The 21,386-nt window shown below is 54.2% G+C and overlaps 6 protein-coding genes across 6 annotated transcripts; 5 read left to right on the forward strand and 1 right to left on the reverse strand.

Annotated features, from left to right (window-relative positions):
- Positions 1–2,751: 2,751 nt before the first annotated feature.
- Positions 2,752–3,501, forward strand: CGGC5_v010916 (uncharacterized protein; the record flags this gene model as incomplete). The annotated part of the gene is made up of 3 exons (XM_066152433.1): positions 2,752–2,962; positions 3,046–3,172; positions 3,228–3,501. 3 exons carry the CDS (start codon positions 2,752–2,754, stop codon positions 3,499–3,501), a joined length of 612 nt encoding a protein of 203 aa, XP_066008092.1.
- Positions 3,502–4,975: 1,474 nt separating this feature from the next.
- Positions 4,976–6,360, forward strand: ZNF808 (Zinc finger protein 808; the record flags this gene model as incomplete). The annotated part of the gene is made up of 4 exons (XM_032020017.1): positions 4,976–5,072; positions 5,238–5,557; positions 5,681–6,169; positions 6,235–6,360. 4 exons carry the CDS (start codon positions 4,976–4,978, stop codon positions 6,358–6,360), a joined length of 1,032 nt encoding a protein of 343 aa, XP_031892754.1.
- Positions 6,361–10,251: 3,891 nt separating this feature from the next.
- CGGC5_v010918 (uncharacterized protein) lies at positions 10,252–10,742 on the forward strand (the record flags this gene model as incomplete). Its single annotated transcript, XM_066152434.1, has 3 exons — positions 10,252–10,292; positions 10,365–10,443; positions 10,602–10,742. The coding sequence occupies 3 exons, from the start codon at positions 10,252–10,254 to the stop codon at positions 10,740–10,742; spliced, it is 261 nt and encodes an 86-aa protein (XP_066008093.1).
- A 3,351-nt stretch (positions 10,743–14,093) lies between these two features.
- Positions 14,094–14,798, forward strand: CGGC5_v010919 (uncharacterized protein; the record flags this gene model as incomplete). Its single annotated transcript, XM_032020006.1, has 2 exons — positions 14,094–14,635; positions 14,690–14,798. The coding sequence occupies 2 exons, from the start codon at positions 14,094–14,096 to the stop codon at positions 14,796–14,798; spliced, it is 651 nt and encodes a 216-aa protein (XP_031892755.1).
- Positions 14,799–16,487: 1,689 nt separating this feature from the next.
- On the forward strand, positions 16,488–16,851 carry CGGC5_v010920 (uncharacterized protein; the record flags this gene model as incomplete). Its single annotated transcript, XM_066152435.1, has 2 exons — positions 16,488–16,715; positions 16,771–16,851. 2 exons carry the CDS (start codon positions 16,488–16,490, stop codon positions 16,849–16,851), a joined length of 309 nt encoding a protein of 102 aa, XP_066008209.1.
- Positions 16,852–19,737: 2,886 nt separating this feature from the next.
- Positions 19,738–20,577, reverse strand: MCM1 (Transcription factor of morphogenesis MCM1; the record flags this gene model as incomplete). Its single annotated transcript, XM_066152436.1, has 3 exons — positions 19,738–20,019; positions 20,081–20,160; positions 20,346–20,577. 3 exons carry the CDS (start codon positions 20,575–20,577, stop codon positions 19,738–19,740), a joined length of 594 nt encoding a protein of 197 aa, XP_066008208.1.
- Between the last annotated feature and the right edge of the window lie 809 nt (positions 20,578–21,386).

Genomic DNA, 21,386 nt, shown 5'->3' on the forward strand with positions numbered 1-21,386 from the left:
GGCGGTCACGTTTGGCGTGCCTTGGCTCAGGAAACCGATGGCCAGGACTAGACGGAATTGCAGGGAAAAGCAAGAAGACGGCCTGCCGGCCAAGCGACGACACCCACGTTGGACGTTGGGGCGGCATTCTACATGGCCGAGGCAGGCAAGGAGACAACACACACACACACACACACACACTTTGAAAGACCAGTGGACATCGAATGATATCGGGATTGACGCAACTGGAAAAAGAGCAAAGAAAGGAAGCCGGGTCGAAGGCGGCAGTGAACCGACCTCTCCGGGGAGTTCCAGGTGTTGAAGTTGAAAACGGACGTGCTTTGAGGCATCTCAGACTTTGCTTTGCATATGCAATTTCTCTAGTCCGGATGGCAAAGACTTCGTCTGAAGTATTGAAGCGGCCGTCACGTCAAGCTTATGAAGGTATTGGACCGGGCCGCCGCATAGTCGCGCGGCTTGGGCTTGACGATGGGATGGATGCATGACGGAGGGCGTTGTGCAAAAGCTCGAGCAGCCGCAGCGGGCTGCCATGTATGTACATGCGCCTGTGACAGCCTGTCAAGCCAGCCCACGAGCCATCTCATCATTCATCAGATCAGATGGCACTGGGGCGCAAAATTGTCCGAGCTTCAATTGGGGAGCGCGCAACGACGGGTCAACCAAACCAGCAACGATAGCGTTTCTCGCTTTACCTCGTCTGTGAACAAGCTGAACCCTGGCGGGCGTCTTTGGGGTACTTGACACAGAGCCAGGGGCCCGTGGAGACAGCAAAAAGATACCCGGCTCGACCCCTGCGGGCTGAAGCGCGAGCTGAGCGCCGCCGCTGGGGGAGAGAACCAACCCAACCCACATCTCAGATTTCCCGATGCACCCCAACGTCGACAAGTGAAGTGTCAGTCTGCTTCTCTCTGCTCGTTCCGCGATGACAGACATTGGCATGACCTGTGCCGACATGGGATCTCGGCCATCGGCCACGGACGCCAAACGGGTGATTAAGATGTGCCGCCGGGTCAAGCGGGACATCATCCAACGGTATCATGTGCCCCGATCTGCCGAGGAAACAAGCATCAATCAATCCTCTCAAGCCAACAAGAAAGGAAGGCCTCGTCTGATAATACCTGGGTACGACACTGCGAAGGGAACCGCTGGCGTGTGCCCGTTCCCATTCCCATCACTCTCTTTCACCCACGGGCAAACCTACCTGGCCGGATTCCGCCCCTGGTATCCGTAACTACCTTCTGCGTGGGATACAAAACAGCCACTGCACTTCGTCGCGCTGAAACTCCAGGAACGCTAGATATGACGAAAATCCAAAAGCGCATCAGGTCTCGCTTCTTGAATGCAACCTCCCAAACGATGATCCTTTTTGGCCCTTGATCGCACGGGCGGTCTTCAGCACTGGTCTTCATACCGCGTCCCAGCGCCGTCATTCCCCGGTATCCGCTCGAGCTCATGGCTATGCACGAGCCCAGGTGTCATCTAAGATGTGGCGAGACGCTCCCATGCCAAGCAGGACCTGGCTTCTGTCAGCTATTGCTTTCCCCATCACGACGAGTGGACGGCCACACGCCGATTTTCGTGCCCAAAAACACCAAGGAGTCTGTGACGGTATCTGCTCTTGGTAGAGCCTCCCCCCGTTGGCCTATCATCTGTACCCAGATGGTTGAGGCAGGCTGCACACTGTACGGCAGCATTAGACACCGCAATGACGTTGGCCATCCAGTTAGCACCCGCCAGCATCACATCGCTTCAGGAGGTGGGATGTGATGAGATGAGATGGGATAACGGGAGAGCAACACCGCAGCAGACCAGGCTGCGTGTTGGACCCAGATAGTGACCTCGGGTCTGTGGTAAAGGGTTGAGCAGCTGCAGGGCCTAACCCAGAACATGGAGGCAGCGTCAATGTCGCTTGTCCCGGGGATACCCCCGGGTGCGTGTAGTCGATCCTAGAGACACACCCAAACCCAACAGAGCCCACCGCCCAAGGCAAGATGATTGACAGTGCTAGTCCAGTCCAGCACAGCAAAGCAGAGCAGAGCAGAGCAGAGCAAAGAACAGGACTGTCAGCACCCACACACAGCACGATGCTCTCTGTACCTGACGGTGGGCAACTACCTACGCAAGCAATCACTTCACTGTCTCTGGGATGAGGAGGTCGCGCCCGAGGACAATGGCCTAGGGTGGGCCCAGCAATAATACGGGTCAAAGTGCGAATAAGCTGAGGTTCCGGGACAGGGGTTGTGCTGGCCCTAGCTGATGGGATCCCAGCTCTCCAACCCGAGATGGAGGTACAGGACTCTTTCTCATTGCCTGCCAGCGCTCGTGCTTGCACTCGCGGGCACGGTACCTCGAGCCGGTCTGCTCGGTCACTGCCTTGCCTTACTTACAGGCAGCCGCCCATATGTGCACCCGCAGGATAGCCGTCCCTCTTCGTCTCCCGGTATATTACCCACACGGTCATTTTCCCTCCCGATCATCAGGCTGGCGGCGTTGTTACATTGGCTCATTCGTTCCGAAAAGCCAATTCCAATCTCGTACTCGACGTCGTCCAAAGTCTGCCAGTTCGGGGAAAAGAAAAAGAAGGTTGACTGGAGCACCAGAACAAACACGCTTCGAGCATGATACCATGTAGCTTATTACGTCGCTTCGCCGCAAAAAGCTACCTCGCTATTCTTCTTCTGGCCCGCTACGAGTGGGCAAAGACCTGACCCAGACCCCAAACCAGATGCCAGCGGGCGAGCAGCCAAGCACATGCGTCTTGCTGCTCGACTGGGAAAGGTCAAACTCAGGGGACAAGGGAGATGGGAATCCGGCGGCCTGGTGCTGGCGTTGGTGCATGGAGGGGGATTTGGGGAGTCTCGCCTGAACAAGAAAGCAAAGCCAGGTATCCGTCCTCTGTACAGAGCACCTCTGCCTTGCAGCCAGTCTCGAGGTCAGGGTTCTGGCCTCGACATTTTTGACTGTCCGTTTTTCTGTCCCTTTTTCTTTCTTTCCAGCATGTTACTACTGCCTGTCTCTCTATTTCCCGTCTAAGACTCCAAGTAGGGCCCGTCGTCGACTACCTACCCATCTTCCTTACCGTGTCTACCATTCAGACGACACCCCATCCTTCTCTCTTTCACTCGCACACGCCGCCTATTGCTTCTTTCATCGTTTCTTTTCCGGCTGGCAGGTTGGCCCCTCCCCCCTACTTTTCTTCCTCAGCAATGGCTACTGACTGATGACAGACCTGGCTGGAACACGGCCTTTGCTCTCTGCAGAAACGACACTTGCCTCACTCCCATCCACTCTCGCACTCCCTCTTCCACTTCCATTTCCAACCCAATCACTGAAGCCAATCCACAGATACATGCGTCTTCTTACTGTGCATCCACACCCTTGAGCCCCCCTTGCCCAGGTCTCTTTGGCTGCCAATCGCTCCTCACCCCCTCCCCTCCCTCCTTGTACTCACCCTCCTCGTCCGTGTGTTTCCCCAAGGCAAGGAGCCTCGCGCACTCCTGATGCCTACCTTTGGTTGTGTACTTAGCACACACCAGACAGAGGCTGACTACCTCGTCCGTCAATGAAATATTAACCTTTAATCTCCAGAGACTGGCGCCTACTTTTTGAGAAGCCCACCCCCTTCTTCAAACCCACCGTCCCGGCAGCCTGCTTGTATTCCGTCTTCGACCTGTAACGCCCAGACTCTGCTGCCCCAAGCTAAGGGACATTCAATACGCCACTGTCGCCCGTCTTCCAGGTAAGGTACCAGCAGTGCGGAGGTCAGTAGGTATCTCGAGTGTTGAGAACTACCTGAACTTGATTTACTCTCACCCACCCAGCTGCGTGGTGCTAGACCTTGGTACCTCTTCCCGCTGGACCTCGATGAATGATAAGCCCGGACGGCACATAACAGAGAAGAGAGAGAGGGAAAGTCAGAGACAGAATTGCTGGAGAGACACTGAACGAGAGAGAAAAGCATACTTTTGATCACATCTCTCTTCCATCCTCTCCCCGCTTCACCTACCTCAGACATTCCAACAACTCCCGCTGTCGCCTCCGCCAGCGGAGCAAAGAAACCAATCGCGAGGTTCTATACTACTCTTTTCGTTCCGTAGGGCAGAAGCTACCCTCCTCATTATCCCATCCATTGTCAGACAGTACACCCCCGGTACTTGGAGCTGAGGCGCCAGGGTCTTCTCAGTTTTTGGTGTCCGACTACCCATTCTCAAGCCCCCCTTCAGCCCTCCCGGACTAAAGCCTGGCTGGCTTTTGGCCTAACAAAACCTGGGTTAGCCCCCAAGACGAAGTCCCGCACCATTGCGAAGCTACATATATTCGACAGCCGCCTCCACAGTGGATGGAGGGACGGACTGGACTGGCGCCCTAAGGTGATCGACGCACGATAACTCCTTTCGACATCCCAACCAGGATAGCTTTTAAAACCTGCACAAAGCCTCCTTCGATCTTTCCATTGGCAGACATACTTTACCCTGAGGGACATCTTCTCTTTCTCATCATCATCTCCTGCATACCATCGATCTAGTTTCCTCCACTCCGCCAAGTACTTCTGAACTTTGTTTTGGACACCCTTAAACTCAGTCGTCTTTGGACATACATCTACCTGCAATAATCCCCGGTCTTTCTCTGGACACGTCGGCAGCAGCAGACTCACGATCGTGTTTGGCACGGGGTAACTGAAGTCAATCGACACCGACAAGTCAGCAGCCAGGAGCGAGAAGAATCATAAGAGTTACCGCTCCCGCTCCTTCATTCCTCAGTGCCTGCGCCTGAGTGCCAACTCTTTTCAGCCGTCGGCCCCATTTTTTCGACCATCAGCATTTTCCGGGAGGATCAACCCTTTCGACGAAGCTACACCATCAGGCAACGCCCAGCTCAAGGTAGCGGGTCACACGGAGACCACAAACCTTCTCCGTAGAGGTTGACAATCGACCTTCCCGGTTTTTTTCAAAGAAAGGAGATCATTCTTTACAAAATGGCAATGGAAACCTCCCAGAGCTTTACGGCTCGCCGACAGGCGACCCAAGCCTTGCCTCCTTTCCAGCTACCATCGACAAACCAAGATATCCCTAGTATGAGGAACTATTTCAATTACTCAAATCAGATTACACACACTCCTTCACCATGGCCGGCGACGTGCACGAATCCGTCGTCGGCTCCTCCCTCCTCTTCCTCCGCAGCCTCCAACGCGCACCACTCTCCAAATACCGCCAGCTCAGGTCTAACATCACCTTCAGGAGTGACGGGCGAAGGGCTCAGCCCCCTCTCCTCTGGTGTCAACACCACCAGCTCCCAAAGCTCACACTACTATTCGCAGCACGGAGCATGGCCGACCCCTCAGAGCTCTTCCTACGCGCTCAGCTCTGGGACACCGCAAGCCATCCAGCAATCGCCGTACGGTTCCTCACGAGCGAGCACTTACGAACAGCAATCCCCCTTGCCATACTCCCGCACTTCTCAGTCTCCAGCAACCGGCGGAGAGGGTCTCCCGGGCCCCTCCTACGGCCAGGGTCACCAGTTTTCCCAAGCGGCTTATTCCCAAGCAGGATCTACTCCAGTTAGTTTGCCTTCCCAGGCCTCTCAAACTGCGCAAACAGCCATTCTCAGTTCTCAGACCCCAGTTTCGACGCAGCCTCCCACGCCTGGTGCTCTATCTTCGAATGTTGACTCATATGCGCAGTCCCGACCATCCATTGCACCATCCTACTACGCATCCTCAGCTCCTCAGCAATCTGGATTCCCCGGCTTCCAATCGCACACATCCCCGACCGCACCGTCTCCCACGACTTCTGCCGGACCGGGAAGGGGGTTGGCCTCTATGCCCCACCCTTCCGGGATGGCACCTCCTCAGCCATATGGTCGATACGCTTATGGCGTTCCTCCAATGGGAGGGCCTATCATGTCGAACCTCAACACCCCAGGGCATCAAATGTCTCTCGTATCTGGTATGGGCGTTGGTTACCCGCACCACATGGGTCCCTCGATGTATGGTCACGGCCACGGCAGTCAAGCAAACGCCCAAACGGAGCGCCCTTTCAAGTGCGACCAGTGCCCACAATCATTCAACAGGAACCACGATCTGAAGAGACACAAGCGAATCCATCTGGCCGTCAAGCCCTTCCCCTGCAACTTTTGCGATAAGAGCTTTTCGAGGAAGGATGCCTTGAAGGTATGGCTTCCCATTCTCATATTTCAATCTTTGACACTGAGAAACATCGCTAACGAACATTGTAGAGACACCGCCTCGTCAAGGGCTGCGGAAACAAGGATGGCGAGAATGCTTCAACCGACAACAACCGACGTTCGCCGGGAGATCACTCCGATGACGGGACACCCACCTCGGTCAAGCGCGAGGCATGAACTGATGCCTATCCCGGTGGCGCGCGAGGGACGTGGCTGTCAAGGTTGTGCCTCTCAAGCAAGCCACTTTCAACGTTCATCTACCCCCAAGGTGGAATGGCTGCCTTGGTTACGAAACTGAATCACGTTGGCGTCAATGGCGTTCGGAAAATGGGTCGACAAATTAAGCAAGATCACGATTCCATCAAATCGAATTGGTCTTTTTCTATACGACACTTTACTATTTCTCGGGTTTAATAATACGGGGTGAGGCTATAAGGGTCGTTTCACCGGGGATACCAAAACCTTATTATAAGGCTTCACTTTCTGGGTCAGAAATCACGACAATGGGCAACGGAATCGGTGGCGAAGGAACGGATTGCGACATCTACTTTGGGTGCTCAGGAAGGGCGACACACGCAACATACCATCATAAAGGGGAATAATGGGATCGGACACGGAACTCGGCGCAAGAGGGTAGGGCCTTGGAGATTGCAGCAGGCGGAAATGCTATACGGTGTTTGGAAATCACAGCTTGTTGTTATTGCTTCAAAGATACCAGTACAATGTACCATACGGGGTGGGGAAGGCTGTCTGGGACATCTAGTGCTGTGGGGATCTATTCAGAAAATTGGACAGGTGAATAAGAAGTCATTTGTGTACAAAAGAAACTTTGAAAACCGGGGTTGTTTACCTTGATCGATTAAACTTTAGGAACATATCTTAGACTCATCTTTCGCGTGACAGCAACTCGCAAGCTCTGTAGGCCAGTGACCGCGCGTCGTGGATAGTCATGGTCGATGATGTCAAAACATGCGGTTCGTGACCAACCTCTTCCATCAGCTGGCCCGAGACAACCCTTCTGCCCTAGATATCATGACCGACATGCTGCCGGAAGTGAAAGTCAATCACGCAATGGCAGCATCCGTATGACTGACTGGTACGAGCTGCGCGTCATGGGTGAACAAGGTCGTGGGGGAATTCGGCAACCCAGGTTCGCAGACACGGTCATCACGATGACCTGTGGTCCGCGGTCGAGATAGCCTCGTCGTGTCAGGCAGAGACGAGAAACCACAGACAGGAGGACACTCGGGTCCCCTTCCTGACGTGCCCGTAAATCTCCTAGATCACTGCTCCACGACTTAAACCATGGAGCTATATCGTGACGCGCAGTAGCAGCAGAGCGGAAGCAAGCAAGCAAACGGGCAAGGTGAGGTTGAGGAAGGTTTGCGGGTACAGTGTACGGTGAAGCCTCACGCCCCACCCCCTTCCCCCCCCGCGCCCGGAGCCCCCCTTTCATCTGATCTAGCTTCACAGACTAAAAAAGAACGACATTTTTAGCTCCCCAAGTCAGGACGGCGCGGGCGTGCTGACAGGACCGGAGGCATAGGGAGAGAAACAAAAGAGGCGTATAGACGAGATGAGATGAGATTTGGGGGGCGCGGCGACGAGCACGGTTGCATGGGCAGCGAGTTGGAGGGCGGTATCTCTAGTCAGCCATGGTTTCGCCTCTCCGTTTTCTGCCATTCAACCACCAACGGGTAAAGGGGCGGGCCAGAGAGAGAACCGGAGATACAAGGCTAGAGAGGGCCGGGACCATGCAGACGCAGAGCCTAGATTCTGAGTGCTTGTCGGAAGATCGGATGATGGGACGCGGAAAGCGCAAGTCTACCGACAAAGCGCGCAGTAGATCATCTTCTTCTCCCCCGCGCATGTCCTTTGCCATAACCGAAAATAAAACCCATATTTTTACTCGTTCTGTGATACTCGATAGATTAGTACGCGCGGCGGTCGTGGAGCTTCGCCCATTCCGGCCGGGAGAGATTGTTTCTTTCTGCAGCTCAGGAGCAGCAAGTCCAGCAAGTCCAGATGAACTGGAGAATCTGGAAGCTTATCGACCAATATTGGTACTCCATACATCAAGCTTTATGAGGCGTCGAGGCGTCGAAGGTTTGAAAAGAACCGCAGCTCACCTGGTGCCTCCTCCCCGCGTTGAGAAAAACGCCCATCACAGCCAGCCGCTAAGGTGTGGTGGTGGTGATGGTGGCAGCAGAAGCATGTGGTTGGTGAGTCGCCTTTGATGCAGGCTGCAGTTAACTTTCCTCATACTGTTACGACAGGTGATGCGGTGTTAGTGAACCCCTTGCGTCGTCGTAGATGCGGCAGCGAGTGATCATTGACAGGTGACTTTGCGGTTTGTTTTTTCCCGTTCCAATGCTAAAATCCCTCACCAAGTGTTGATCCAAAAGGGTTATCGCATCGGAGCTGGACGCGTTCAATTCTGGAGGAGATGGCCCGAGTATCGGGGTGAACAAAGCCAGTCCCAAATGCCTTTGGTAGGGCAGGAAGGGTGAAGGGGCGTGGCTGAAGAGGCGAGACGGCTGGCTGGAAGCTGAACCAAACCTGAGGTGAGCTGAGACATGCTCACGCGGAGGAATAGAAGAATAGCGGCGCTTTAGGGGACCAGTCCAAGAACAACCATCCTACTCTTTCTCGCCTCCCACTCAGCGCCTCCCACTCGGGAGGACGAGGGGGCTTCTAGCCTTCCCCTCCTCCGCTCTCCTGTCCCCTTTTACCTGGGTTTCGGTGGCATGCTGGTGGCATCGCTAGTTGACGAGCTAGAAGGAGCCACGCCATTTTTGCACGAGGGGGCTCTCAGAGTTTGTCTCCATGATTGCATCCGAACGAATTGGCATTATAGCCCTTGGTGTCCAACGGGTCCCTCACATCCCATGTTGGTGTGGTGCTACTTCGTACTCTGAAGGTGCGAGTGGGGGACCACTTGACGACCATGGGCTAACCGCGTCGACTCCTGATCGTCCTTTGTACTACCCAGAGCACATCGTAGGGTGGGTAGACACGGCAGGCAGAAGGACCTTGCTTCCTCTCCCCCCAAGCGGCCGGTCGACTTTGCGATGTCGCATATGCGCGTATCCTTGGCGAGCAGGACGCATGCCTTTCCCTATCCCAGTCGCAATAAGCATTGCAGTCGGAGGCGGTGGCCACTTCCTTCACTCCTCCGTTTTGGAGAGGCATGCCACGCCGTCCTTCAGCGCCGTGGCTGCCGGTTTTGGCGGACGTTCCTGGTGTTCTTTCGCATTTCCTCTTCTCTTTCTTCGAGTCGGCGTGGTATGGCACAAGCCCTGCTCGCCACGTCGTTCCTGAGAGACGCCGTTTTGAAGGCATGTCCACGATGCCGTACGCCCCAAAGGCGGTTCCCGAAGCCGGGTGAACGCTGTGTCCACGAGGAGGAATGAAGGGATGGAGGACCGCCGGCTGTCGGCAGGGGCATTGCCAAATGTGCCGCCGCTGACAAGGCGGAGCACACTCTGGCGAGGTATCTCGTACAGATCAGCACACTCGGAGGGAAGATAAGTCGTCATGCTGCTCGATATTCCACTTTAAGGCTAGTGGCTACCTTCCGGCGGCAGCGGCTGAACGTCCGGATGCGGGATTGGGGAATTCCATCGATGTCCTGCGCTACAGCTCCGCCGCGTTCCTTCCCACCAATCTCACCTCTGCGTCCGAACCAAACGAACACGGTGAATTTTGCTCAGCGGAGGTGGGTTTCTTGGAGATTTGACTGGCTGAACCTTGAGCATCTGGGCGCCTCGGACGACACACGCGTCGCTCCGGCAATTCGTCGGCGAGATCCCGCAAAACGAGGGCGCAAACGGGAGCGGAAGAAGCATTTTGCGGCTCTATATCTCGTCTTCAAACAGTATTCGAATCCAGACAGCCACCGTAATGGCCATCGCATCGTTCGAGGTCATGGTACTCAATTGCCTGCAGTAAGCTGACGGTGACTTTGTCGACCCCGGCCGTATGTCCTCTTTGCGATCAAGTTCCTTCAATGACGAAAAGCACAAGCTCAATTCCAGAGCGACGTCTTCTTGATTATTCTTTGGTCAGATGAACGGCGTGGTGTTTATTTCAGTGACACCGCTAATGCTGTACGGCTTCCTGCTTCAATTGGGACGACCCATTTTCGTTCAACCAGAGGACAGTATTTGATACCCGAGTAGAATCCAAACCCTAGTTGATTGGAACGGGAATGATTCGTGGAAGATGGCGTCCGCGTCAATTTTGCCGCTCGTGTTATCTGTAAGCCAGTCATTTCCTCCCACCCATCATCGGCCTCACCTCTTTGGTAGAACGTTTTAGCACAGAGTACAGCATGTAATGTCAATGAGTGGTGGGCGCAATTGTGTACGTTGATTTGTCGTTCGGTTTGACAACGACTGACTTAAAATAGTGCGCAGGCTCGCGCAATTGTAAGAGTCTGTTCTAAGCAGCAAAGTCTCGCACATGCAGCCGAGGACAACGGTCACCAGGCCAGGCATGTGCCCAATGTCATCTTCGCGGACAGCTCCTCAGATTCGGATATTTCCTTCCTTGTCTAAGGAAAACGGCATCGCACTTGTCGATCACTTCAAGGATGGTGACTGACAGTTGCTTGATGTCGACCGAATGCATCCGTCGATACTGAAGAGCGACACCTTGAGCCTTCTAGATGAAGACTTCATCCTGGTCGAGAGTGTAGGAAAATTATTGGGTAGAACGGAACGCCGTTCGCCGTGAACCAAATGGGCATTCATCGGAAAAGAAGCCAGGGCATCCGTTGCAAGTCGTCGAAATAGACTCGGCAACCTGCTTCACCCGCCCCTTGATCCCGGCTCCGCGGTTTGGGTTGGATGCAGATGGGGATGTGATAGCCTGTGTTCCCCGCCTGTGACCAACCATGGCTCCAACCCACCCAATTTCTGTGGACGCTTGGTGCAGATCATTCCCCATGTCTGACGGAGACAGGTCACCAAGAGTACCAACCAAAGGAATTCAACGGCCGGAGCGGGAAAACCACTTACTTGACGTCGCCGAACTTTATTGTAGGCTGCGCCGGCGTCAGAAGCGGGTGAGTTCTGGATGGCCGGGTTGACGGGAAGCTGCATGGGGCTTTGGGATTACAATAATCCTTTCGGCAGCAGTCATAACGAATGAGATGTTGACTGCACATGCGCTATCTAGGTAGTCAATAAGATCTTGGTGTTCGAGTCGATTCACTGCCCCATGGCAAAGACCACTGGTCAGGTGTTCCAACACCATTGACGGTTCCATGTCCCATCCTAGCCAGCAAGCCAAGGATGCGTTCAATCAGCAGTGTAGCGGCTCGGGCATCGGGCAATTCATCTTCAAGCATTCCCGAAGCACTGTGAATCGTTGCCAGGATAGGTTGTTTTCCGGCATGGCTCATCCGGAGAGTTCGTCGATCGCAACCCACAGGAAACCCGGTGGCCGGCTCAGGGGCGGGATAAGCACGAATAGCACAGTCCATTTGCCGGCGTGATTCAAGTACCGCCGTATCCGAGCGGTTCAGAGGTGGAAATTCACTCGACAGGGAAAAGCTTTCCTGCGTTGATGGAAAGATTTGAAGGAAGATACTGCTTATCGCCATCGGAGTCGGCAGGCTGCGAAATGCCAAACTGCCATGGAATCGATCGAGTATTGCATACCCTCCACAAACTGGCTCTTCGTTGCCGTGGAAATGTTGGGAGCAATTGTTACTATAGCCGCCGATGACGAATAGGGGGTACACGGCTCTTTTTCCATGTCTGAGTTTGAGGGTCTTTTGTTTGGCAGGTTTTGTCTGGATTGAGCAAACCAAACGTCTTGACTCGTCAGGACAAGCATACGCCCGCAATTGAACTCAACTAGAAGCAACTCTACTAGAGAGTTTGGATGAGGCTGGTGGTTTGAGATGGGAGCTGATGATTCCGACTTTAGCTGAGACTCGTGCCGCTTCAAGCCACATTAGTCCTTGTGAATGCCATACTGCTTGCATCAGCTCCAAGCTGGCAACAAAGGCGCAGAGGCAAGATTGTGGATTCGTTTCTTGCTGCGCCGAGGAGCCGCTGCTGACGACAACTTCAAAAGCCGCTGGTGGGTCAGACACGGGTAGGTGTTTTCTAGGACGTTTCCGAGAACTGAAGACGGGTCACCGTTGTTTGACCGTATGAAAACACATGGACTACTCGTGATTGAATATCTTCATCATCTGTCCGTCTTGTGGTCCTTCGATACGGCCGTTCATCGTGAAACTGTAGCTGATTGCTGTTTTGGGTAGATGAAGTGAAGTTCTTGATTCGGCCGAAGAACTTTCAACCCGAACTTCGCGCCATCGCCACGTTCAATAGGAACAGAATCATGGTAACACGCGAGAAGTGGGGCGGTATCAAAGTATCGGGGCAATGATGCGCAGGCAGATCGCCAATCACGTCTCTCGGACGAAGAACTGAACGGCAATCCCAACAAAGACCGAGTTCCAACGGATGCGATTGGCGGGTTTGGATCAGACTGCCAGGATGAGTATTGTTTTCCAAAGGGGAGACCGGCCGAGAATAGGTTGGGTTTTGTCTTGATTTCGGACGAATGCTCAGACTGGCCTGAACATCATGCTTTGGTGACGACACATGAGACAGTCTAGCTGCATCTCTGAGCCTCATGGTAGCAGCCGCAAGTGCACCCTGAGCTTGTGTCGAATAAGCGTGATATTGATTCAAACGAGGGCCCCTTGATTTTGCCAAGCTCACTGACCAGACCGCCGGCGGGCACATTCCACCTCGCACGCAATCTCAAGTTCGAGGGTGCGTATTTGAGTTCTGTCAGGCCTGGGCTTGGCTGGACTGATCTGCTTCGGCGGCCCATGTTCGTGTCTCCAAATGGTTCAGAAACCCGGGGGAGTTTTCTATTCTGGGAATTCAGAGGCGTTCGAGTCATCCACGGTGTCTTCCGCCGGAGGATAAGGCATACCACGGCGCATATAATGGGGTCTGTTGGTCGTGTTTTTGGGTAGTCGGGCAGCTAAGTGCAGTATATCGTGATTAGCTGCAGCTCTGCATCTTTTCGTCTCGTCATTCGTTCGAAGTCTGTGTGGATAGCGAGAGACTACGGCGTAAGGCAAAGTAGAGAAAAGGCTGATGTCGGCATCCCAGATGAGCAGGTTGTTTGAGCGCAGAGTGGCTGGACGTTAGAGTTCGCGTGTCACTCGAGGTAAAAATTGTTAGCAGGGCCAGGTAGCAGTACTTTCTTCTGCCCCGGGCGGGGCGAACACTAAACCGAGATCGGCCAATCAGAAAGAGCTTCTCGGGGGCCTCCGCTTACTATCCGTCCTTGGCGCTGTCGCAAACTCCATATCTGCGCAAGTTTGGCAGGGGATCGTCCCACGAGGCCAGTAACTTACTTCACGGGACCCCTTATCTGCGTCTCGGCATCATTGCTACGGCGAGCTGCTAACGGCATCTTAGGACCATCTGCGTCCAGCCGTCCGTCTCACCTAGGACCATCCAAGCTCCATGGCCGGTCGGCAGGAACGACAAAAAGTCACATCTGCCCGTCTCCAACATCTTGGCACGAGCCAAGTCACCTCGCGTTAATGCACAACATGCTCTTGTTTCGCCGTCGCCTTGCGAGGCCCCATTCGTAACGCCCTCCCTGCTTGAAGCGTCTGAAGATCCCTCGCAAACCTTCTCGCCGCCAATCTATATCACCGTCTTCGCCGCCTGACCCTTCTCCTCCACGCTCCGTCCGAAGAAGATCACGTCGCTCTCTTTCACATACGTCGCTTCGAGATCTAATATCTAAATACACGGCCGGGACTGGAGCCTGGTTGGAATATCTATCCCTCGTCACACTCTAATATCAAGCGCTTTGTTTCCTTCACGACAGCGTCGACCGCTTCGCACGTTCGAACCGCCACCATGGACGCTCTTATGGCAAGGCATGGGGGAGATGAGCATACGACGACGGGAACGGCCACCGCCTCCGATGCCATGCCCGGCATGGATATGGGATCCGGATCGATGAACATGAACGGCTCGACCAGCAGCGGCTCAAGCATGAGCATGATGATGATGACCATCTTCCAAACCAACCTCCGGACCCCGCTCTACACTGAGACCTGGACTCCGAACAGCGTTGGAACCTACGCCGCCACCTGTATCTTCCTGATTTTCCTCGCTTTCGCCATGCGCAGTATGGTTGCCCTCAAGTCCATTCAAGAGAAGCGGTGGTTGGACAAGGATTTCAAGCGCCGATACGTCAGTGTGAACGGCAGACTGGGAATGGCCGACAAGATGTCATCGGACAGCATGGCGCAGAAAATGGTCCTCTCCGAGAATGGCGTCGAAGAAAATGTCACCGTCGTTCAGAAGCAGCACGGTATTTGGCGACCATGGAGATTCTCGGTTGATCCCGTCCGGGCACTGATTGACACGGCCATCGCTGGTGTTGGATATCTGCTGTGAGCAATCATCACCCACACTCGATTTCAAACGTGGTACTAATGGGCACATAGTATGCTGGCTGTCATGACGATGAATGTTGGCTATCTTCTCTCGGTTCTCGGCGGTGTCTTCCTGGGCAGTCTCGCTGTTGGCCGGTTTGCCACCATGGGCGAGCACTAGGCTACCCCGATTTGCGACGACTTTGCGGCGGACATGACCGGCTGCAGTCTGGTTGACAGGCTGACGAGGTCTTCTTCCGCGGTAATCCACCAGCGGTCGTGGATGCTGAAAAGATGGAAACGAGTTATGCGACCACGAGTACGGACAGTTACCAACCAGCTTAACCTTCAACAACAAACCTTCAGACTTTTGGGATTTTTTTTTTCTTTTGGGTCCTTGTCAAGGGAGCCTCCAGGCATCCAGTGGCTAGTATATGACACTCGTTCAGAGGTGCTGTAAATAGCACGATCACATACTGCTGTGATGGTGGTACTGCCAATCTGGCAGCTATGACATGAAGCCGTCGCGAGTTTTGGTCCCCAAATGCCTGGCGTGGTGTTCCTGCCCTCCTGCAAGTGATAGTGACGAATGTAGAAAGTACAAATCCGCTGGGGCCAGCAACTGGTCCGTGCAGAAACCTTCTCAAACCCCCTCAGCCCTTTCCCAATTACGCTTCCTCACTAACCGAGACACTATCATGGACCCTACCAGTGCCATCTCGCCAGGCCATCCATTGTTCATGTGATACATTTCCACTGTGATCGAACCGGACAATAAGTGAGCCGCTCGCTCAACGGGATTGACATGTAAACACCACCAGTGTTGGCAACCAAACACGGATTATTAGGTAAGCTGTCGATTGCATCAGCCAGGACCCAGCGCCCACTCACCGCTGCAGGTTGCACAGACGACGACCAGAAGCTAATGCTCTTGGGGAAATCTGCCCATCGTCCACGATAAGATCCACGCTAGGCATTTGGATAAACACTTGCTCTGCTCCTGGATCACGTTACTCGGGCGCCCTGGGTACGATATTCCGATATCGTCGATTCTTTCACATGTTCACATCCTCACGAGTACGGATACGTTATGATTGTCGACAAGCAAGCATCCTCCCTCCACAACTTCCGAACCTCCGAGTCGTGGGGCCTGAGGGCAACGTCACCCGGACCAGGCGCAACCCCCGATCATGCCGTGGGAGGTCTTGATTGCCGCACTTTCAGAGGGCCCGTCTGTCCAGAGAGCTTGTTTCTGCCCGTTTCATCTGAACCACTTGTGCGAATAGCACTTCGAAGTTTCACTGCCCCGACGCTGGCTGCCACTCAAACCACGCGGTTGGCCAATCCACGAACGAGTTCGGAAAGTTCCACGTGGCGTACAGCAAGCATGCGAATGATGCTGTCCCAAGATCCCCTCTCCATGCTAAGGCTATGAATGGCTGAGCTACGAGAGTGTACCGCAGTAGACATCGTCGCCGCCTGCGTCGGTGTCAGAAAAACCGAAAGGCAACTCATGAGAAGATTGTTGGCGCAGTTCTGAAGAAGCTTCTCAGCCAGCTTCGCTGCTATTTGCGGTGTAATTTGGGCCTGACTGGTGACTTGGAGGTTGGCTGAACCTTGCCTGTTCAGAATCATCAGCGTTGCCGCTCGTCGACTGGCTTCACGGGTTTTGGGATAGAACACCGGACGATGGAAATGTCGACGTCGACTAGACCTTAAATGTTTCTGACGGCTGTATGACAGGTCCCCAAACCCGACGGATTTGTCCATGTCAAAAAAACAAAAAAGCGAGGGAATGACACGGCAACTCCGAGCACTGTGTGGTACATATCTCCCATCAACGGACCTCGGGCGAATGTGGGCCTCCACGATGCTGTCCGACTCCAGCGGCTGTCGTTGGGATGATGCAGAGTTCGTGGTTGTCTGGAAAGGACAAGGACCCAGGCGTGAGGCTGAATTGGCAGACAAACGTCGGTGGAGAATGCAGCCCAACCATCCGGAGGGCAGCGCGCGGACGCCGTTATTTCAAACGTCGGAAGGGCGGCGCATGATACGCAGAGTCCGACGGGCTCCGGGCAGCGTTAAAGCGACTTCCGTTGTACGTTCCTACTGGCTCATGATCGCAGTCTGACAGGTGAACTGAGCATGAGAAGTGTTTGGAGTTGTCAACAGTCAAAACAGAGAACGAACCATCCATTGTCAGTCTTGATTACTTACTGAAGGCCACTCAGTAAGGGCAAAACGACGACCTCGGGAGCAGTATCCGATCAAGGAGATATATCCTTGGAACTCGGCAAGATAGCCTTTGCGTAGGCCCGAAAAGTCGCAAAAACCGCAACTCAAAATCAACCTCGCTCTTGGTCATCCTTGCTCACGGGGACTATCTTCTGGCCGGTGCTTCCTCCTGAGCGGTGCTGCTGCCAATGGCATCTCCCATAACCACAGCTGTAGCCTCGTCGAAAGGTATCACGACAAACGACCTGCCCTACAGATTTTCCGCAAAGGTCAGCCAGGCAAGACACAAAAAAATATGACTGCTGTGTCTTTTCAAATACACCAACCAAATTATGCTCAAGGCTCCCGTCACAAGCGGCCGCGAATGTCATCAAGCCCACCAGGCCCAAAAAGGCAACGAGCTGTCCCTGCATCCTGTCCCAATCCAGGCAGGACCTTCCCCACCATCGACAGCTTCACCGAAATGGAAACGCGTTTTCTACCCCGCTAAAGAGACGCGACGAGCGAGAAGAAAAAAAGAAAGCGCAAAATGAAGCTTCGGATAAAACACATGTGATTTTTCTTGACACGATCCACGCCAAGTCATCGTCGCAGCCGCAGTCGATTTAGCAGCCGTATCCATACACACAAAAAGACAATTGATCACCACCACCTCAGCTGAAAGACAGCCAGCCCGCCAAAAGGCACCTGGAAGCATCCGTACCCAGGCGCTACCAGTTACCCCGCTGCCCGCCGTGCGGACATGCATTGCAGACACTGGCGGCAGCACCAGCACCACGGGCAGCAGTGCGCCCCGGATAGTAGCCGCTGATATTAGGCCCCCCCAGGGTTGTCAGGTCCACAGCCAAACCGCTGAGTCTAACCCTTCCTACCACTGACAGCGATCGCAGCGCAAGGCCGGCGCGGCGGGCGGGCCTCCCAGCCGCCGAATCACAATCCGCCAGACAGCCAAAAGCAGCATTCGACTTTCTCAGCTGTAGCTAGCTGCCTTTGCATTCGACCCGATCAGCCCAGGCCCGAGCGAGGATCACTTCTCTTCAATAATTGGGCGCGAAAGATGTCGCCTTGCCTGCTGAGGAAATCCCGGTGGCTTGCAATGTTGCTTACTTCCCTCCCAATCCGACGACATCAGCCCGTCCGCCCGCCCGCTGGCTGCGATTGTTCAAATACCGACCGTACTCGCTCAGAGCGGGTTCGCATGTGGATGCTGCATTCTCTCCGTGAGGTAAGTCCGGCCCAACCCCCGATGTCTGGATAAATACGGTAATTCCAGGGAGAAAAAAAAAACCATACAATGACAAAGGGACATCGACGCAACATGGATTTTAAGAAGATACGTCCACACTACACACAAAGAATCATCCCAAGAAAAAATCTTAATTGCAGCGAACCCGCCCTTGAGGAAGCTCACAGTGTCTCGCATCACTCCGTTAGAGTTCAGTCACTTGTCATGTCACCATGACGGCCACCACCACCACCAGCGCTCGCCACACCTACCTGCCTACCTCCCCTTCCGCAAACGGCAAGGTTCCTAAGACGACGAATGATTGGCGGTGCTGATTTGTAAGGATACCGCCGACTTGTTTCACGGGCCGTTTCCTCGTTTACTCGCAACCTGGGGGGTTAAACACTGTGGACAAAATACTTGGTAGACGGTAGAGAGAGAGAGAGGGGGGAAATAGGCAACATCGTGAAGACGTGAAAGTGATTAGCAGTTTTGTCAGGTCAGGCCCTGACTTTCTAGTAACAGAAAAACAGCCGCGCAAAAGGTCAAGGAAGTACAGTGCTATCATACAATTCAACTGATTCCAACCCCTCTCCCATGGCCCGGTCCTCCCCTCCTTGTCCGCATCGTGATTCGTTTCCCCTTTTCCGAAGCAGCTCGTCTCTCTCGTCTTGTGCCCCTGGGCATATCTCATCTGACTCCAAAAACAATTCGGGCGCGGAAGGGCGATAGAGGCAAGGTCTTTTCTCTCAAGAGAGAGAGAGCAAGAATACAGACAAAGAGTGTGTATGTGAGTGTATAGTTGTTTTGTTGATTTGCCCAGGGCCGGGGTATCGAAGCCGAGTCCTACGAAAATCCTCAGGGGAGGTTTTGTGGAAGAATAACAAGAAAATAAAAAGAGGAGGTCGCGCGCGTCTTGGCTCATGATCCACGACAGAAATCATCAGAGTCCCATTCCAGGAAAACGTGCCTGCCCCAGCCGTGAGATATCATGCTCTCATGCTGAAAAAACCTAATCCACCCGCGCCGGAATCTCCTTCCCTACCCCTTCTCAAGGGCAGACCACGCGAACATCCTCCCCCGCATAAACGAAAGAGAGAAAAACTTGGCTAGCACCGCCATACAAACTAACGCGCCACGCTTCCAACCTCCCGTCTGGAGCCAGCATCAGAAAGAAAAGGCCCACGGCACAAAAATGTTGTGTTCAACGAGACCGCCTGCGCAATGCCTGTCCGTCCGTCATGACTTCTCTCTCATCGAGTGTGATCCATGGTGCCGTGTTCTCGTCACATCCTCCCAGGTGTCCACCACAAGATAGCATTAGGTCTCGCTCCGTAATAAGGGCAGTGCGCAGAAGTCTTTGATCCTCGTTTAATGCCAAAGCCTGCGACTGTGGTCATTGGCCAAGGACTTCAGACCACCGCGCACTGGCGACGGAATCGAAGAAGGGGAAATCGGGAGCAAGGGAAATAAAAGAAACGTAGTGGAACGAGATCCAGCAAGTGGTAACACCGAACTTTAACGCCAAACCGCCAGAGCCTCGGGTTTGAGTAAAAAAATGCCGACCATGTCCGGTGCCGACGAGCGAGGTCTCCAGAATGCAGAGGATGTCAGGTATCAACGAGAAATGCATTGGTCATGGAGTTGTTGTTGTTGGCTATCATGACTGGTGCGACGTGTGCTGGGGGAGACCAGACGGAGGCATCGCGTAGCCACCACCCCGTTGTTGTTGCTGAACATAGCTCTGGTAGGCGAGCGCTTGCGAAGGGTCCATGCCACCGACGGGCATGCCGTAGTTGGGGGGCATGTGAGGGTTATGGGGCATGCCCTGGCGTTGGGGAGGAAGTTGTTGCTGAGGAGGCTCTTCGGGAGAGTCGACCTGGTTCGAGTCGTCGACGCCGTTCTCACCACCCTGAGAGGGTTCGGGAGCGTTCAGGCATGCCTGTATCGCGAGTTAGCCCTCAAGGTCCACACTCCGGATGGAAAACGGGGAGAAGCCATACCTGGATCAAGTTCTTTCCCTCAGCCTTGGTGACGAGAGGCTGCAGCTTTGGTGTCGTGAAAGTGTAAACCAGACCAGTCTCTGAGACGACGAGAAGCAGGACCTGAGTACCGGTGAGGACAGAGAGTTCGTAGGCCTAGAGAACGCGTCAAGTTAGCAATTGATGCGTCGAGTACGATGGTTTGCATGCGGCCAGGCGAAGTGTGATGGTGATAACAAGCAGGCGTGTGGAGGAATGCGACGGGTACTTGCCTTCTTCATAATACCTGCTTTGCGCTTGGAGAAGGTGATGTGACGACGAGACTTGTCGTTGATGAACTTGATCTCAATCTTGCGACGCTCGCGACCGCCCTTGTCGTCATCATCATCTTCATCGTCAGCGGTGCTGGGACGCTGGCGCTTGACGCCTCTGTTCTCGGCAGCGTTGCCGTTGCCAACCTGGGACTCGTCGAGGTCGGTGGGCGAGGTCTGGTCGTGTTGATCGGTGATGTCGGCCATTGTGGACTTTGTGATTGTGGGATGGTATCACGAGGCAGTAAAAAGTAAAATAACGGTGGGGATGCTGCTTTGAGCGTGGTGCCGATTGATCTATACTTGATCAGGAGGCAAGGGCTGTTGTTGTGTGTAGCTTGATTCTGTCGCAGAAGAAACCAGGTCGGGACGGGACGTAACCTGTATCGAGTCTGGTGCAGAGCGGTTGCGGTGGCCTTGTGGTGGTTGGTGCCTTGCGAGTGGTGGAGGGTGGTGGCAGGTGGAAGGATGGTAGGTAGAGAGGAGGGACAGGAAGGAAGTAGGGCGAAGAGCCAAAACCACAACCGGGAAAGGCAGGTGTAGGTTGCTCGGGTAGTGGTGGCAGCAGGTGGGTAGTGCGTGTAGTGCGTTTTTTGCCGACCAACGGAAGCGAGGAATTTGCTGATTTAATTTTTTTATTTGCTTTGTTTGACTTTTGGGGCTGCCGTGCCTGGCATGCGCTTGTGCTTGTCGGGGCAGCGAAGGAACAGAAGTTGTCTAGGTCGGCGGTAGTCGAAATCGACTATCTTTTTTGACAGGCGCGCCGTGTGGTTGAAGGATGGGGTGGTGGTGTTTAAAAAGGGTAAGTGGTGGTCGCGGTTCTGGTTCGCGGGTACGAAGCAAGGCAAGGAGGTAAGGTGGGAGAGAGGCTTGGCCTTGCGAAACGAACTGGGCTGCGGTGCGGGTTATGAGCCGAGCGGGTTTGGTTTGTGTGGTGTTGGTCTGCGGTTCTGCGGGTGCGCTCGAGTGGATTGGAGGGTGGGTGGGCGCGCAGAAAAAAGGAAAAACGCGACTCG

Source organism: Colletotrichum fructicola (genome assembly GCF_000319635.2).
Source record: "Colletotrichum fructicola Nara gc5 chromosome Unknown KSG_Nara_v1_contig06, whole genome shotgun sequence".
NCBI lineage: Eukaryota > Fungi > Ascomycota > Sordariomycetes > Glomerellales > Glomerellaceae > Colletotrichum > Colletotrichum fructicola.